The following is a 19,341-nucleotide window of genomic DNA, read 5'->3' as shown; positions in this document are numbered from 1 at the left end:
GGGGGGGTACTGTCACACCCTGGCTCTGGGACTCATTATGTTGAGCCAGGGTGTGTGCATTCTATGTGTTCAGGTTCTATGTTGGGTGTCTAGGTTGTCGATGTCTATGTTTGTATTGAGTGACTCCCAATCGGAGGTAACGAGTGTCAGCTGTCGGCTCGTTATCTCTGATTGGGAGCCATATTTAAACTGTGTGTCTTCACCTTGTGTTTGTGGGTTTTTGTTCCTTATGCGGTCAGTGTAACCGTGGACTTCACGAGTCGTGTTTTGTTTGTAATTTAGATACTTTAATATAATAAAGTCATGTTCGTTTCACACGCTGCGCCTTGGTCTACTCTCCTTTACGACGATCGTGACACAATCCTGGTTTGGAGATGACATAGGCTAATATAGACAGAAGCCTGTCTGTTCTACGAAATATATTCCCAAATAAATGTATTCTCAAATATTATATTTTCTCTGTTACGATATGTGCACTGAACCAACATGCATGATTGTTGATGACACTCCGATGTTCAGATGAAGGGAATGAAATAGTCTGTAATGCTGACGACAGCAGCGCTCCACTCAGACAGCTGTGTCTACTGCAGCTGCTGGTAAAGTCATTCAAAGCCTCTACTTTATCACTCAGGATGGAACTGTCCAGTGGTACTGTTTTTGCCATGTAATGTGGTTATTAAAACAAAATCAGACACCCCCATAGTAGAATAGATGACCTATTTACCTAGTCGGCTTGCTGTTGTGTGTTCTATGCAAGATAAATATTCCTCTCGAGGCGCATGCAAGTTGCGAGAACCATAGGAGGGAAACATGTATTCTGACAAGCACAGCAATTCTTAATGCAATCGCGGGAAAACACTTTTGAAAGCAGTTTTGGCAAATGTATTTTGAAAGCAGTTTTGGCCTTTGTTAAGATAGAGGGGGATCCCAGTTTTACATTGCTACCATGTTTATTTCTCTACTCCTTCTATTGCGTGTGGCATCGTTTTACAAATGCAGTTTTACAACAGGAGTTTCAAGCATGGTTTTACGCCTCGATCAGACCGACAGTGTAATTGCGTTTTGGTACACCAGAAGTACATTCATTTCCAAGGGAATGCTGTGTTTGCCTTGCAGCATTGCGTTGCAGTGTGTTCTGTGTTCTGTGTTCTGTGTTCTATGTTCTGTGTTCTGTGTGGTGCATATCAAATTGTATGCGTAGACTTGACAGAAATAGTAGCAAAAGGTAAATGTTGAACTTTTGTTGCTCACACATGCAGTAACAATTTTGGATTACATAATTTAAAAGTTATGCAGAATTTATTATGCGGCGTTGATGCAATGACACTGTAGGTCTGTTCAAGGCGCAGCTGCGCATCAGAGCCCTTTAAGGTGGCAATGTTGCCTTTTAGATGGTGTCAGCATAAATGTATTTTAATTAATTTTGTAGTAGAATGTCCTTTTAAACTGAGCATCTCAGTCCTTCTACATAAAAAAAAAATTATGGGGAGGACACCGTACCCCCTAAGCAAGGGGACTGGAATTGGTCAAACTCGCAGTTTAATACATGTACAAAATGATCCTCTTTCCCTAAAAGCATGATGGTCATGACTTTCTGACATGAAAGGGGAGTTTAACTTGGCCCCAGACAATCGATCAGAGATCATTCATGGGATTTTTTGTTGCTTTAACCCCTGTGCATATAGTGCTTTACATCAACAACAGATGTACACCTGTTGTATTCAGCCCATGTGACAAATACATTTGATTTGAGGGAGCCTCGATCAAAGCTATGTCTAAACGTTTGGAGATTTCGAGTACTTTTAAAGTATACAGTATACATTTACATTGAACATTTTAGTCATTTAGCTGACACTCTTATCCAGAGATACTTACAGTTACTGCATTCATTAGAGTTCATTATGTTCATTATTATATTAAACAGACCACAGTATATTGTGGTGGAGATGGTCTTATGTGTGTTCTGCTTCTCTCCTGGGCCTGGTGTTTAGGTTTCTACAGGGTGCTGATGCCCAGCCCAATCTAATACGGCTGGTGGTAGGTAGCAGGAGTCGTAGTAGAGGAAGCACCACCGAGAGCAGCAGTCCACCACAGGCGGGATGAGTGCTGCAGCAACGGAGCAAGCTGACATCCTCACCGTGCTTGTCCTGGTCAAGGAACGATGGAAAGTGGTAAGTGTCCGTGTTTTGGCGTGTGTGTGCGTGTGTGTGTGTGTATGTGTGTGTGTGTGTGTGTACAGTACCAGTCAAAAGCTAGGACACACCTACTCATTCCAGGGTTTTTCTTTATTTTTACTATTTTCTACATTGTAGAATAATAGCGAAGACATCAAAACTATGAAATAACATATGGAATCATGTAGTAACCAAAAAAGTGGTAAACAAATCAAAATATATTTTATATTTGAGATTCTTCATAGTAGCCACCCTTTGCCTTAATGACAGCTTTGCACACTCTTCGCATTCTCTCAACCAGCTTCATGAGGTAGTCACCTGGAATGCATTTCAATTAACAGGTGTGCCTTCTTAAAAGTTAATTTGTGGAATTTCTTTACTTCTTAATGTGTTTGAGCCAATCAGTTGTGTTGTGACAAGGTAGGAGTGGTATACAGAAGATAGCCCTATTTGGTAAAAGACCAAGTCCATATTATGGCAAGAACAGCTCAAATAAGCAAAGAGAAATGACAGTCCATCATTACTTTAAGACATGAAGGTCAGTCAATCCAGAAAATGTCAAGAACTTTGAAAAGTTTCTTCAAGTGCAGTCGCAAAAACCATCAAGCACTATAATGAAACTGGCTCTCATGAGGACCGGCACAGGAAAGGAAGACCCAGAGTTACCTCTGCTGCAGAGGATAAGTTCATTAGAGTTAACTGCACCTCAGATTGCAGCCCAAATAAATTATTCACAGAGTTCAAGTAACAGACACATCTCAACATCAACTGTTCAGAGGAGACTGTGTGAATCAGGCCTTCATTGTCGAATTGCTGCAAAGAAACCACTACTAAAGGACACCAATAAGAAGAAGAGACCTGCTTGGGCCAAGAAACACGAGCAATGGACATTAGACCGGTGGAAATCTGTCCTTTGGTCTGACGAGTCCAAATTTGAGATTTTTGGTTCCAACTGCCGTGTCTTTGTGAGATGCAGAGTAGGTGAACGGATGATCTCCGCATTTGTGTTTCCCACCATGAAGCATGGAGGAGGAGGTGTGATGGTGAGGGGGTGCTTTGCTGTTGACACTGTCAGTGATTTATTTAGAAATCAAGGCACACTTAACCAGCATGGCTACCACAGCATTCTGCAGTGATACGCCATCCCATCTGGTTTGCGCTTAGTGGGACTATCATTTGTTTTTCAACAGGACAATGACCCAACACACCTCCAGGCTGTGTAAGGGCTATTTGACCAAGAAGGAGAGTGATGGAGTGCTGCATCAGATGACCTGGCCTCCACAATCACCCGAACTCAACCCAATTGAGATGGTTTGGGATGAGTTGGACCAACAAGTGCTCAGCATATGTGGGAACTCCTTCAAGACTGTTGGAAAAGCATTCCTCATGAAGCTGGTTGAGAGAATGCCAAGAGTGTGCAAAGCTGTCATGAAGGCAAAGGGTGGCTACTTTGAAGAATCTAAAATCTAAAATATATTTTGATTTGTTTAACACTTTTTTGTTACTACGTGTGTGTGTGTGTGTGTGTGTTTGTGTGTTTGTGTGTGTGTGTGTTTGTGCGTGTCACAATTACGTTATGCCATGCTTTTACCCCCTCAGCAAGCACCAATTCATCACAAAAAAGCTTTATTTGTTCTCTATTAATTGGCTCCACTCTCCCTCATGTCTTTATCTTATCCATCTCATCTGCTGACCTGGACAGTTTGGGGTCAGTTCCATGTGTGCAGTGCACATGCAGCTCTCTGCCACAAAGTGGACTGGACCTTAAAAAGTGATAGAAGCTATATGTAGCCACTCAGTGTTCTTTTCCCAGCCCTATCCCCCTGTCCCCCTGTCCGCTCCGCTCTACCAGGCTGTGGTGCGTGTGTGTGCTTGTGTGTGTGTGTGCTTGCACTGGTGTGTGTGCCCGTGTCCCCCGGCCATCAAAGAGCTACCAGGGACAGGGTGCCATGTGAGGTTAGTGTAGCTGGGACTGTGACTGGGACCTCTACTGGGACTGGGACTGGGACCTCTACTGGGACTGGGACTGGGACTGGGACCTCTACTGGGACTGGGACTGGGACTGGGACCTCTACTGGGACTGGGACTGGGACCTCTACTGGGACTGGGACTGGGACCTCTACTGGGACTGGGACCTCTACTGGGACTGGGACTTACACTGGGACCTCTACTGGGACTGGGACTGGGACCTCTACTGGGACTGGGACCTCTACTGGGACTGGGACTGGGACCTCTACTGGGACTGGGACTTACACTGGGACCTCTACTGGGACTGGGACTGTGACTGGGACCTCTACTGGGACTGGGACTGGGACTGGGACCTCTACTGGGACTGGGACCTCTACTGGGACTGGGACTGGGACCTCTACTGGGACTGGGACTTACACTGGGACCTCTACTAGGACTGTGACTGGGACCTCTACTGGGACTGTGACTGGGGCCTCTACTGGGACTGTGACTGGGGCCTCTACTGGGACTGTGACTGGGACCTCTACTGGGACTGTGACTGGGACCTCTACTGGGACTGTGACTGGGGCCTCTACTGGGACTGTGACTGGGACCTCTACTGGGACTGGGACTGGGGCCTCTACTGGGACTGGGACTGGGACCTCTACTGGGACTGGGACTGGGACCTCTACTGGGACTGTGACTGGGACCTCTACTGGGACTGTGACTGGGACCTCTACTGGGACTGGGACTGGGACCTCTACTGGGACTGGGACCTCTACTGGGACTGGGACTGGGACCTCTACTGGGACTGGGACATAGAATGGGACTGGGACTGGGACCTCTACTGGGACTGGGACATGGAATGGGACTGGGACTGGGAGGAGTAGGCAGTAGTAGGGCAGCACCATGGCTCCACTTCCTGTGTATAGTAGGGTTGAATGGCAGGAACCCGGTTACCAAGATTTACTGGGATTTACCGCCAAACCACTCACTTTTCCCGGGATAAATAACAGCGAGAAACCGGTAAATTATAATAAATTATTTATATGAACAGCATGGAGTGAAATGGAACAGTTAAATTATATGCAATGTCTAAATCTGGCTTCTTTACGGCCTCTGCATGATGAATCAACGCTAAGAGTGGGGACAGACAGTCCATCTCAGTATGGAGCGCAGTTCACAATGCATGTAGACCTATCATCTCATCATGGTAACTTTTTTCCTTGTGACAGGTAGGCCTACATTTGCTGCAGCATAGCCTATGCTAGAGTAATAGAGTAATGTGTGTCTAATTTACACATCTCAAAATGGCTTTCGGGGGTCACCTTGTATTTTTAATTGTGAAGATTATTATTTCTTTAATTGCAGCTGCAGAGTTTTAAAACAGCCTATCACTCGAATATCATTGATTTAAATCAGTGCACACGCAAGCACTCTCTCGCAGTCTTTCTCTCTCTCCATCAATTCCATTCAAATTACATCCAAAATAGATCATCCTGTTCTAGATTGATATATAGCCCTATATATAGATGTCCTAGCCTACCTCTTTCAGGTAATACATTTAATGCAGTATTAGCCTTATATTTAGCTAATTAATTATGGGTTATGCATAATAAGCTTCTAACGTATAGCCTCTGTCTCTTGCGCAATACGCAAGCAACTGTGCTCCACTGGCCTCTCCTTAAAAAACGCTCCTTAGCTCTAGGAGTCCCATGCAGGAAAAGCTAGACTAGATAGCTTGCTGGACATAATTCTTTTAGCATTTCTTATACCAATAGACTATTCGAAGAGGGAAGCAAGCTCTTTTTTGCTGGATGTTAAATACAGCAGCCAATAGAACGGGTAGTTTGAAAGAAGAGAGAATGTGCGATGGTGGTAGGCTATAGCAGTTAATTATTCAGACCCATAACCAGTCAATCTTCGTACAGTACAGTAATACAGTTCACACTAAAAAACATTAGCCTACTGGAGCTAGTCTCATTTATTTACCCAAGAGACCATATAGCCAACTACATCTATGGGATTTTATGTTTTTCTGTCGTGCGTAATGTGCAGTAGCCTATATATCATGTATGTATTGGCTAATGGCACAATCATTTGGGCTTTTTTGGGCTTGGGCTAATTAAATGTCGTTTATGTAGGGTTCATAACATTTATTTAATATATGGCTCATCAGGCTCAGGTAGCATCAGGTTTGAATTTTCATGCTGATCAAAGCTCCAATCAAATCTAGACATATTTACAGTTGAAGTCGGAAGTTTACATAGACCTTAGCCAAATACATTTAAACTCAGTTTTTCACAATTCCTGACATTTAATCCTAGTAAAAATTCCCTGTCTTAGGTCAGTTAGGATCACCACTTTATTTTAAGAATGTGAAATGTCAGAATAATAGTAGAGAGAATTATTTATTTCAGCTTTTATTTCTTTCATCACATTCCCAGTGGTTCAGAAGTTTACATACACTCAATTACTATTTGGTAGCATTGCCTTTAAATTGTTTAACTTGGGTCAAACGTTTCGAGGAGCCTTCCACAAGCTTCCCACAATAAGTTGGGTGAATTTTGGCCCATTCCTCCTGACAGGGCTAGTGTAACTGAGTCAGGTTTGTAGGCCTCCTTGCTCACACACGCTTTTTCAGTTCTTCCCACACATTTTCTATAGGATTGAGGTCAGGGCTTTGTGATGGCCACTCCAATACCTTGACTTTGTTGTCCTTAAGCCATTTTTCCACAACTTTGGAAGTATGCTTGGGGTCATTGTCCATTTGGAAGACCCATTTGCGACCAAGCTTTAACTTCCTGACTGATGTCTTGAGATGTTTCTTCAATATATCCACATCATTTTCCTTCCTCATGATGCCATCTATTTTGTGAAGTGCACCAGTCCCTCATGCAGCAAAGCACCCCCACATCATGATGCTGCCACCCCCGTGATTCACGGTTGGGATGGTGTTCTTCGGCACCCCCTTTTTCCTCCAAACATAACAATGGTCATTATGGCCAAACAGTTCTATTTTTGTTTCATCAGACCAGAGGACATTTCTCAAAAAAGTACGATCTTTGTCCCCATGTGCAGTTGCAAACTGTAGTCTGGCTTTTTTATGGCGGTTTTGGAGCAGTGGCTTCTTCCTTGCTGAGCGGCCTTTCAGACGCGAACTGGCTGAGTCAATTCAGTGGCTAGCTTTGCACTTGGCTAGCTAACAGTAGCTGCTAGGGGTAAGTTATAACCTACATTTGTGTTTTGTTTTTACATATTGGTACCCAGAGTCGTTCAAGGGAATTCGGGACATGGGTGACTAGTTAACGTTAGCTTGGCTCTCTCTGTGTGTTCGTGCCGTGGGAGGACGGGTTTCTTCGTTGGCAGAAAGAAATGGCTAGCTAGTATGCTAACTATTCTAGCTAACTAACTGGCTGAATAAGTTGACGACGGACACGCTCAAGCTGTCCGGACTAGCCCACAACTTTAGACACGGACACGAATGATCTGCTTGGCGTGTTGACACACTGGTGGTTTGTTGTGGCCGAGTATTGGTGCTAAACCGTGTTGTTGGAGTCCGGCATGCTAGTTCGCTGTGGTGTCATATGACTAGGTGCCCTGGACGGTTTTCACAGAAGAATACTGTACCAAGTTAGCTAGCTGAATAAACTAAGTTAGTCTATTCCTAGAAAACATTGAACCGCTGTAGTTTACAACAATTATAGTTTCTGAGGTGGAAGTTGGGAGAGTTATATTTGGGTGTTTCAGTGAAACGTAAGTGAGGGAGGCCCCGCTCTCTTGCTTTCCCAGATGTTTAGTTCATTTCATTCCGATCTCCTTTGCATTATTGTAGCCATTTTCTGTAGCCTGTCAACTATGCCTCTGTCTATCCCTGTTCTCTCCTCTCCGCACAGGCTATACAAACGCCTCACACCGCGTGGCTGCTGCCTCTCTAACCTGGTGGTCCCTGCATGCACAACCCACGTCGAGTTCCAGGTCTCCGTCAGCCTCTGGAACTGCCGTTCTGCGGCCAACAAGGCAGAGTTCATCTCAGCCTATGCTACCCTCCAGTCCCTCGACTTCCTGGCGCTGACGGAAACATGGATTACCACTGAAAACACTGCTACTCCTACTGCTCTCTCCTCGTCTGACCATGTGTTCTCGCATACCCCGAGAGCATCTGGTCAGCGGGGTGGTGGCACAGGAATCCTCATCTCTCCCAAGTGGACATTCTCTCTTTTTCCCCTAACCCATCTGTCTATCTCCTCATTTGAATTCCATGCTGTCACAGTCACTAGCCCTTTCAAGCTTAACATCCTTGTCATTTATCGCCCTCCAGGTTCCCTTGGAGTGTTCATCAATGAGCTTGACGCCTTGATAAGTTCCTTTCCTGAGGATGGCTCACCCCTCACAGTTCTGGGTGACTTCAACCTCCCTACGTCTACCTTTGACTAATTTCTGTCTGCCTCCTTCTTTCCACTCCTCTCCTCTTTTGACCTCACCCTCTCTCCGTCCCCCCCTACTCACAAGGCAGGCAATACGCTTGACCTCATCTTTACTAGATGCTGTTCTTCTACTAATCTCACTGCAACTCCCCTCCATGTGTCCGACCACCACTTTGTATCCTTTTATCTCTCGCTCTCCTCCAATACTACTCACTCTGCCCCTACTCAGATGGTAATGCGTCGTCGCAACCTTCGCTCTCTCTCTCCCGCTACTCTCTCCTCTTCCATCCTATCATCTCTTCCCTCTGCTCAATCCTTCTCCCTCCAATCTCCTGATTCTGCCTCCTCAACCCTCCTCTCCTCCATTTCTGCATCCTTTGACTCTCTATGTCCGCTCTCCTCCCGGCCGGCTCGGTCCTCCCCTCCTGCTCCGTGGCTTGACGACTCATTGCGAGCTCACAGAACAGGGCTCCGGGCAGCCGAGCGAAAATGGAGGAAAACTAGACTCCCTGCGGACCTGGCATCTTTTCACTCCCTCCTCTCTACATTTTCTTCATCTGTTTCTGCTGCTAAAGCCACTTTCTACCACTCTAAATTCCAAGCATCTGCCTCTAACCCTAGGAAACTCTTTGCCACCTTCTCCTCCCTGCTGAATCCTCCTCCCCCTCCCCTCCCCTCCTCCCTCTCTGTGGATGACTTCGTCAACCATTTTGAAAAGAAGGTTGACGACATCCGATCCTCGTTTGTTAAGTCAAATGACACTGCTGGTCCTGCTCACACTGCCCTACCCTATGCTTTGACTTCTTTCTCCCCTCTCTCTCCAGATGAAATCTTGCGATTTGTGACGGCCGGCCTCCCAACAACCTGCCCGCTTGACCCTATCCCATCCTCTCTTCTCCAGACCATCTCCGGTGACCTTCTCCCTTACCTCACCTCGCTCATCAACTCATCCTTGACCGCTGGCTATGTCCCTTCCGTCTTCAAGAGAGCGAGAGTTGCACACCTTCTCAAAAAACCAACACTCGATCCCTCTGATGTCAACAACTACAGACCAGTAACCCTTCTTTCTTTTCTCTCCAAAACTCTTGAGCGTAACGTCTTTAGCCAACTCTCTTGCTATCTCTCTCAGAATGACCTTCTTGATCCAAACCAGTCAGGTTTCAAGACTGGTCATTCAACTGAGACTGCTCTTCTCTGTGTCATGGAGGCTCTCCGCACTGCTAAAGCTAACTCTCTCTCCTCTGCTCTTGTCCTTATAGACCTGTCTGCTGCCTTTGATACTGTGAACCATCAGATCCTCCTCTCCACCCTCTCCGAGTTGGGCATCTCCAGCGCGGCTCACTCTTGGATTGCGTCCTACCTGACCGGTCGCTCCTACCAAGTGGCGTGGCGAGAATCTGTCTCCGCACCACGTGCTCTCACCACTGGTATCCCCCAGGGCTCAGTTCTAGGCCCTCTCCTATTCTCGCTATACACCAAGTCACTTGGCTCTGTCATATCCTCACATGGCCTTTCCTATCATTGCTATGCAGATGACACACAACTAATCTTCTCCTTTCCCCCTTCTGATAACCAGGTGGCGAATCGCATCTCTGCATGTCTGGCAGACATATCAGTGTGGATGACGGATCACCATCTCAAGCTGAACCTCGGCAAGACGGAGCTGCTCTTCCTCCCGGGGAAGGACTGCCCGTTCCATGATCTCGCCATCACGGTTGACAACTCCGTTGTGTCCTCCTCCCAGAGTGCGAAGAGCCTTGGCCTGACCCTGGACAACACCCTGTCATTCTCCGCTAACATCAAGGCGGTGACCCGATCCTGTAGGTTCATGCTCTACAACATTCGGAGAGTACGACCCTGCCTTACACAGGAAGCGGCACAGGTCCTAATCCAGGCACTCCTGTCTGGATTACTGCAACTCGCTGTTGGCTGGGCTCCCTGCCTGTGCCATTAAACCCCTACAACTCATCCAGAATGCCGCAGCCCGTCTGGTGTTCAACCTTCCCAAGTTCTCTCACGTCACCCCGCTCCTCCGCACACTCCACTGGCTTCCAGTTGAAGCTCGCATCTGCTACAAAACCATGGTGCTTGCCTACGGAGCTGTGAGGGGAACGGCACCTCCGTACCTTCAGGCTCTCATCAGTCCCTACACCCAAACAAGGGCATTGCGTTCATCCACCTCTGACCTGCTGGCCCCCCCACCTCTGCGGAAGCACAGTTCCCGCTCAGCCCAGTCAAAACTGTTCGCTGCTCTGGCACCCCAATGGTGGAACAAGATCCCTCACGACGCCAGGACAGCGGAGTCACTCACCACCTTCCGGAGACACTTGAAACCCCACCTCTTTAAGGAATACATGGGATAGGATAAAGTAATCCTTCTACCCCCCCTTACCCCACCCCAAAGAAAAAATAAATAATAATAATAATAATAAAAATAAACATATTGTAAAGTGGTTATCCCACTGGCTATATGGTGAATGCACCTATTTGTAAGTCGCTCTGGATAAGAGCATCTGCTAAATGATGTAAATGTTATGTCGATATAGGACTCGTTTTACTGTGGATATAGATACTTTTGTACCTGTTTCCTCCAGCATCTTCACAAGGTCCTTTGCTGTTGTTCTGGGATTGATTTCCACTTTTCGCACCAAGGTACGTTCATCTCTAGGAGACAGAACGCGTCTCCTTCCTGAGCAGTATGACGGCTGCGTGGTCCCATGGTGTTTATACTTGCGTACTATTGTTTGTACAGATGAACGTGGTATCTTCAGGCGTTTGGAAATTGCTCCCAAGGATGAACCAGACTTGTGGAGGTCTACAGTTTTTTTTCTGAGGTCTTGGCTGATTTCTTTTGATTTTCCCATGATGTCAAGCAAAGAGGCACTGAGTTTGAAGGTAGGCCTTGAAATACATCCACAGGTACACCTCCAATTATGTCAATTATCCTATCAGAAGCTTCTAAAGCCATGACATAATGTTCTGGAATTTTCCAAGATGTTTAAAGGCACAGTCTACTTAGTGTATGTAAACTTCTGACCCACTGGAATTGTGATACAGTGAATTATAAGTGAAATAATCTGTCTCTAAACAATTATTGGAAAAATTACTTGTGTCATGCACAAAGTAGATGTCCTAACCGACTTGCCAAAACTATAGTTTGTTAACAAGAAATGTGTGGAGTGGTTGAAAAACGAGTTTTAATGACTCCAACCTAAGTGTATGTAAACTTCTGACTTCAACTTTATATGCTTTATAATACTTTTGAATTACACTTCCGGTTTTGGCGGAAAATACTGGATTACCCGGAAGAAAAGTGATACCAAGAAATTATTCAACCCTAGTACTGACTGAGGTGCTGATGTTATGTAACTCTGCCACTGCTAATCCCTTTGAGTTGAGCTGCTTGTGTCACACAAGATTGTGTGTGTGTGTTTTTCGTGTTTGTGTGTGGATACTGATTAGGGAGGAAGAAACATGTAAATGTGTCTAGGAATGGGGGAGGAAGGTTGGATGATGGGAAGATTGAAAAATATAAGAATTAACATATGTTTTCCACATTATGATATGACGTTTTGCCTTGGGATGTGTGTGTAGGCAAAGAAGATCGGCGGCGGTGGCTTCGGGGAGATCTACGAGGCGTTGGACCTGCTGACCAGGGTCAGTGTTGCTCTGAAGGTGGAGTCAGCACAGCAGCCCAAACAGGTCCTCAAGATGGAGGTGGCCGTCCTCAAGAAACTCCAGGGTAAACCCCAATTACGTGTACTTAACCTTCCCCCTGCCCACCCAACCCTACCCTAAACTCAACCATCAACCACCTGCCCTAAACTCAACCATAGCTTCCTGCCCTAATCGCAACCACAAGCCTGCCCTAAACTCAACCACAACCCTCCTACCCTACCCTAAACTCAACCACAACCCTCCTACCCTAAACTCAACCACAACCCTCCTACCCTAAACTCAACCACAACCCTCCTACCCTAAACTCAACCACAACCCTCCTACCCTAAACTCAACCACAACCCTCCTACCCTAAACTCAACCACAACCCTCCTACCCTACCCTAAACTCAACCACAACCCTCCTACCCTAAACTCAACCACAACCCTCCTACCCTAAACTCAACCACAACCCTCCTACCCTAAACTCAACCACAACCCTCCTACCCTAAACTCAACCACAACCCTCCTACCCTAAACTCATCCACAACCCTCCTACTCTAAACTCAACCACTAGCCATCTGCCCAAAACTCAACCAACCCCCTGCCCTAAACTGACCAGTAGTCATTTCAAAGTATACATTCAACCTAATTTAATGTCAAGAGATGGAATTTATATTGTTGTATATTTTCTTAAAGGTTCATGGTCTGCTACTCGATAAGGCAAAGGGATACGCTGACTCTGAAGGGTAATGTAGAGAAAGGAAACAAGGAAGTGTTGGGCGGGGCTATGTTGGGATAGAGGGCAGGGCGACCCAAACAGGTCCTCAAGATGGAGGTGGCCGTCCTCAAGAAACTCCAGGGTAAACCCCAATTACGTGTACTTAACCTTCCCCCTGCCCACCCAACCCTACCCTAAACTCAACCATCAACCACCTGCCCTAAACTCAACCATAGCTTCCTGCCCTAATCGCAACCACAAGCCTGCCCTAAACTCAACCACAACCCTCCTACCCTACCCTAAACTCAACCACAACCCTCCTACCCTAAACTCAACCACAACCCTCCTACCCTAAACTCAACCACAACCCTCCTACCCTAAACTCAACCACAACCCTCCTACCCTACCCTAAACTCAACCACAACCCTCCTACCCTAAACTCAACCACAACCCTCCTACCCTAAACTCAACCACAACCCTCCTACCCTAAACTCAACCACAACCCTCCTACCCTAAACTCAACCACAACCCTCCTACCCTAAACTCAACCACAACCGTCCTACCCTAAACTCAACCACAACCCTCCTACTCTAAACTCAACCACTAGCCATCTGCCCAAAACTCAACCATCCCCCTGCCCTAAACTGACCAGTAGTCATTTCAAAGTACACATTCAACCTAATTTAATGTCAAGAGATGGAATTTATATTGTTGTATATTTTCTTAAAGGTTCATGGTCTGCTACTCGATAAGGCAAAGGGATACGCTGACTCTGAAGGGTAATGTAGAGAAAGGAAACAAGGAAGTGTTGGGCGGGGCTATGTTGGGATAGAGGGCAGGGCGGGGCTATGTTGGGATAGAGGGCAGGGCGGGCTATGTTGGGATAGAGGGCAGAGTGGGTCTATGTTGGGATAGAGGGCAGAGTGGGTCTATTCTTGCCTGCGTAGGCCTTTTCTAGCTCCTGGTGCTCATGGCATGATGATGGCTAGTGGTAGTAGTGGTGTGCAGATGTGGGTGGGCGTTTATCTTAATAAATCCATTGAATATACACCATCAATAACAAATACAGGTCTTAAGAAACATTATAAGACTATTAAAATGTATTTTCAAAACAATTGAATGGCATATTTTGAGTTTAATTATGTTACGTCCAAATTACTGAAATCAATAGTTAATTATTTTGTTCATTAAACAGACAAGACACACCTACCCCGATCACAGTTAGCACACATATACAATATTTTGTAATAAGAATATATAATAAGAATATAACAGAATAAAATACCAAAAATATTTTCAACTTGTGTCACGTGAACGTGTGGAACCGCTATCATGTAAAAAAGTGATATTTTGAAACAGAGCCCAAGCCCATGCTTTTTTAATCCACGTTTCATCTCTTTCCTACCCTCACTCCACTTTGTTAGGGAGCAGGCGTAGGGTCTTACATTGAGAGTATCTTCATCATGATACTGATAGAAAATAATAGCTATCCTATTTTCAAAAGCATGTGAGTCTCGTGTTCATATTTCACAACCTCCGTGGGCTTTTGGAGCTGCATATACGCTATCGAGCAAAATAATAGGCCTATACGTGATTCGGGCTACATTATTGCATGCTAAATGTTTCTGATCAGTGATAGATGAGCTATACCACCTCCACTTCTTTTTTTCTGCTTTTGTTTATTTTTAGGGGGTAGATCAGCTTTAATATTGCAGATAGATTGTAACTTCCATCAATGTAATTGTCTGCATCTGTCAAGAGTGCTGATGTGGATGCGGTGGTGAAGTCAAGCGCAGGACACAGAGGATAAGTCAAGACGACTTTACTGATACTCAATAGGTACACAAAATAAACGGCCTCAAAACACCAGAGGCGAACAAATACGCGGAGTGCGTAAAACAATACGAATAGCCAAGGTACCGAACCTATACATTCAAGACAAGCGGACAATAACACACAAATGCAAATATAACACAGGGGAACTTATAGGTGACATAATCAATACAGAATACGAAACAGGTGCACCAACTAGACATGACAAAACAAACATCGAAAACATCAAGCGGTAGTAGCTAGTACTCCGGGGACGACGAACGCCGAAGCCTGCCCAAGCAAGGAGGAGGAGCAGCCTCGGCGGCATCCGTGACAGCATCACTTCCAATCCCCCATGTTTATATATATATATATATATATATATACATACATACACACATATACACACATACATACATACATACAGTGGGGGAAAAAAGTATTTAGTCAGCCACCAATTGTGCAAGTTCTCCCACTTAAAAAGATGAGAGAGGCCTGTAATTTTCATCATAGGTACACGTCAACTATGATAGACAAAATGAGAATTTTTTTTCCAGAAAATCACATTGTAGGATTTTTAATGAATTTATTTGCAAATTATGGTGGAAAATAAGTATTTGGTCAATAACAAAAGTTTCTCAATACTTTGTTATATACCCTTTGTTGGCAATGACACAGGTCAAACGTTTTCTGTAAGTCTTCACAAGGTTTTCACACACTGTTGCTGGTATTTTGGCCCATTCCTCCATGCAGATCTCCTCTAGAGCAGTGATGTTTTGGGGCTGTCGCTGGGCAACACGGACTTTCAACTCCCTCCAAAGATTTTCTATGGGGTTGAGATCTGGAGACTGGCTAGGCCACTCCAGGACCTTGAAATGCTTCTTACGAAGCCACTCCTTCGTTGCCCGGGCGGTGTGTTTGGGATCATTGTCATGCTGAAAGACCCAGCCACGTTTCATCTTCAATGCCCTTGCTGATGGAAGGAGGTTTTCACTCAAAATCTCACGATACATGGCCCCATTCATTCTTTCCTTTACACGGATCAGTCGTCCTGGTCCCTTTGCAGAAAAACAGCCCCAAAGCATGATGTTTCCACCCCCATGCTTCACAGTAGGTATGGTGTTCTTTGGATGCAACTCAGCATTCTTTGTCCTCCAAACACGACGAGTTGAGTTTTTACCAAAAAGTTCTATTTTGGTTTCATCTGACCATATGAAATTCTCCCAATCCTCTTCTGGATCATCCAAATGCACTCTAGCAAACTTCAGACGGGCCTGGACATGTACTGGCTTAAGCAGGGGGACACGTCTGGCACTGCAGGATTTGAGTCCCTGGCGGCGTAGTGTGTTACTGATGGTAGGCTTTGTTACTTTGGTCCCAGCTCTCTGCAGGTCATTCACTAGGTCCCCCCGTGTGGTTCTGGGATTTTTGCTCACCGTTCTTGTGATCATTTTGACCCCACGGGGTGAGATCTTGCGTGGAGCCCCAGATCGAGGGAGATTATCAGTGGTCTTGTATGTCTTCCATTTCCTAATAATTGCTCCCACAGTTGATTTCTTCACACCAAGCTGCTTACCTATTGCAGATTCAGTCTTCCCAGCCTGGTGCAGGTCTACAATTTTGTTTCTGGTGTCCTTTGACAGCTCTTTGGTCTTGGCCATAGTGGAGTTTGGAGTGTGACTGTTTGAGGTTGTGGACAGGTGTCTTTTATACTGATAACAAGTTCAAACAGGTGCCATTAATACAGGTAACGAGTGGAGGACAGAGGAGCCTCTTAAAGAAGAAGTTACAGGTCTGTGAGAGCCAGAAATCTTGCTTGTTTGTAGGTGACCAAATACTTATTTTCCACCATAATTTGCAAATAAATTCATTCAAAATCCTACAATGTGATTTTCTGGATTTTTTTCTTCTCAATTTGTCTGTCATAGTTGACGTGTACCTATGATGAAAATTACAGGCCTCTCTCATCTTTTTAAGTGGGAGAACTTGCACAATTGGTGGCTGACTAAATACTTTTTTTCCCCACTGTACATACATACACATACATATCCACCCCTTCCCTAATTGGAGTAAACTAGTGAACAACAATGCTTAGGCCTCTACTTCCATCTTATACTTACTATATACATTTTATGGACACAGTCAATTTTACAATAATTATATTTTGTTAGTTTTTTCTCCTGAACTTCTTCTACTCGCAACCTCTCCGATCATTTTCATGATGCCCATCCGGTTTGCTTCTATATGCCATATCTTTCTAACTGGGCTCTTTCACAAAAGCTCCCAAGCTCCACTTATTTGCCCAGCCAGAAACCAATGATCAAATAGCCTATACAGACGGAGATTCAGTGAAAGTCAGTGAAGTCACATGCTTTGGTTCGGGAATAGGCCCAGGCTACTAAGCGACTGCGAGTGAAAAGCAAAATAATCCACTTGTTAAAATACATAACATGCTGGCAAAATGTTGTAATAAATGAGCCAACTAGACAAGATGATCATGAGCAGTACTCACCTTAGCCAACATTTCCACAGCCTGATTGTAGCCTAACCAATATCCAAACGGAGATTCAGTGAAAACAAAAATCGGACATTGATTGAGTCCCCACGCTTGTCTCAAAGCAGCGCAATGACGCTGTCCCAATCAAAATGGTTCAGAAATTATCATCTAGTTGACCACACACATTTATTACAATGATTGGATGACTTGGGGAGTTTCAGTAAGCAACAATTTAATACCTTCAATTGCATTAGCCTAGTTTCTTCCAATATTTTCGTCATTCAGTGATATTTATTCCCCCCGTAATTCTTTATGGATCCATCCAGTTGTGGTTAAGAAAACAGTGAATGTGGTTGGTTATGTGAAGAGATGGGGGAAGTGACATGCCTTACAAAGTTTAGAACTGCCAGGAGGATGGTTAACTGTCGCTGCCTAGCGACCATCAAGAGGTTAAGAGTGTAGTGTGTGTCATTGCATTACGGCTACGTTTCATACTAAGCCATAGGCAGAAGTTTACTGAAAAAGTTTAGGCTTTGATACCGGCAATACCTTTCAGGTATAAGGAAAAGGCGGAAAGGGATTATTAGAGGAAAATCGATGGTCTGGGAAGGATCATGTTTGCTTTCTAATGGTTGTTTGTCTAATGGTTGTGTGCTAGAGGATTATACAGTGAGGGAAAAAAGTATTTGATCCCCTGCTGATGTTGTACGTTTGCCCACTGACAAAGACATGATCAGTCTATAATTTTAATGGTAGGTTTATTTGAACAGTGAGAGACATAATAACAACAAAAGAATCCAGAAAAACGCATGTCAAAAATGTTATCAATTGATTTGCATTTTAATAAGGGAAATAAGTATTTGACCCCTTTGCAAAACATGACTTAGTACTTGGTGGCAAAACCATTGTTGGCAATCACAGAGGTCAGACGTTTCTTGTAGTTGGCCACCAGGTTTGCACACATCTCAGGAGGGATTTTGTCCCACTCCTCTTTGCAGATCTTCTCCAAGTCATTAAGGTTTCGAGGCTGACGTTTGGCAACTCGAACCTTCAGCTCCCTCCACAGATTGTCTATGGGATTAAGGTCTGGAGACTGGCTAGGCCACTCCAGGACCTTAATGTGCTTCTTCTTGAGCCACTCCTTTGTTGCCTTGGCCGTGTGTTTTGGGTCATTGTCATGCTGGAATACCATTCCACAACCCATTTTCAATGCCCTGGCTGAGGGAAGGAGGTTCTCACCCAAGATTTGACGGTACATGGCCCCGTCCATCGTCCCTTTGATGCGGTGAAGTTGTCCTGTCCCTTTAGCAGAAAAACACCCCCAAAGCATAATGTTTCCACCTCCATGTTTGACGGTGGGGATGGTGTTCTTGGGGTCATAGGCAGCATTCCTCCTCCTCCAAACACGGCGAGTTGAGTTGATGCCAAATAGCTCCATTTTGGTCTCATCTGACCACAACACTTTCACCCAGTTCTCCTCTGAATCATTCAGATGTTCATTGGCAAACTTCAGACGGGCCTGTATATATGCTTTCTTGAGCAGGGGGACCTTGTGGGCGCTGCAGGATTTCAGTCCTTCACGGCGTAGTGTTTTACCAATTGTTTTCTTGGTGACTATGGTCCCAGCTGCCTTGAGATCATTGACAAGATCCTCCCGTGTAGTTCTGGGCTGATTCCTCACCGTTCTCATGATCATTGCAACTCCACGAGGTGAGATCTTGCATGGAGCCCCAGGCCGAGGGAGATTGACGGTTCTTTTGTGTTTCTTCCATTTGCAAATAATCGCACCAACTGTTGTCACCTTCTCACCAAGCTGCTTGGCGATGGTCTTGTAGCCCATTCCAGCCTTGTGTAGGTCTACAATCTTGTCCCTGACATCCTTGGAGAGCTCTTTGGTCTTGGCCATGGTGGAGAGTTTGGAATCTGATTGATTGATTGCTTCTGTGGACAGGTGTCTTTTATACAGGTAACAAGAATAAATAAATAAATAAATATGCCATTTAGCAGACGCTTTTATCCAAAGCGATTTACAGTCATGTGTGCATACATTTTTACGAGTGTGCTCCTAATCTCAGCTCGTTTCCTGTATAAAAGACACCTGGGAGCC

The 19,341-nt window shown here is 45.1% G+C and overlaps 1 protein-coding gene across 1 annotated transcript in view; it reads left to right on the top strand.

Annotated features, from left to right (window-relative positions):
• Nucleotides 1-2,099: 2,099 nt before the first annotated feature.
• The window catches only part of LOC311102988 (tau-tubulin kinase 2-like), a gene marked incomplete at both ends in the record, with an annotated part of 30,836 nt that continues 13,594 nt past the window's right edge, over nt 2,100-19,341 (top strand). The window contains 2 exons of the mRNA XM_084144488.1: nt 2,100-2,171; nt 12,143-12,290. Coding sequence (XP_084000614.1) covers nt 2,100-2,171; nt 12,143-12,290 — 220 coding nt within the window. The remainder of the gene's footprint in view (nt 2,172-12,142; nt 12,291-19,341) is intronic.

This window comes from Coregonus lavaretus (genome assembly GCF_964263955.1).
Source record: "Coregonus lavaretus genome assembly, chromosome: 27".
In the NCBI taxonomy this organism is placed as follows: Eukaryota; Metazoa; Chordata; class Actinopteri; order Salmoniformes; family Salmonidae; genus Coregonus; species Coregonus lavaretus.
The sequence above is the reverse complement of the archived record's forward strand: the minus strand, read 5'-3'. Positions and strand labels throughout refer to the sequence as shown.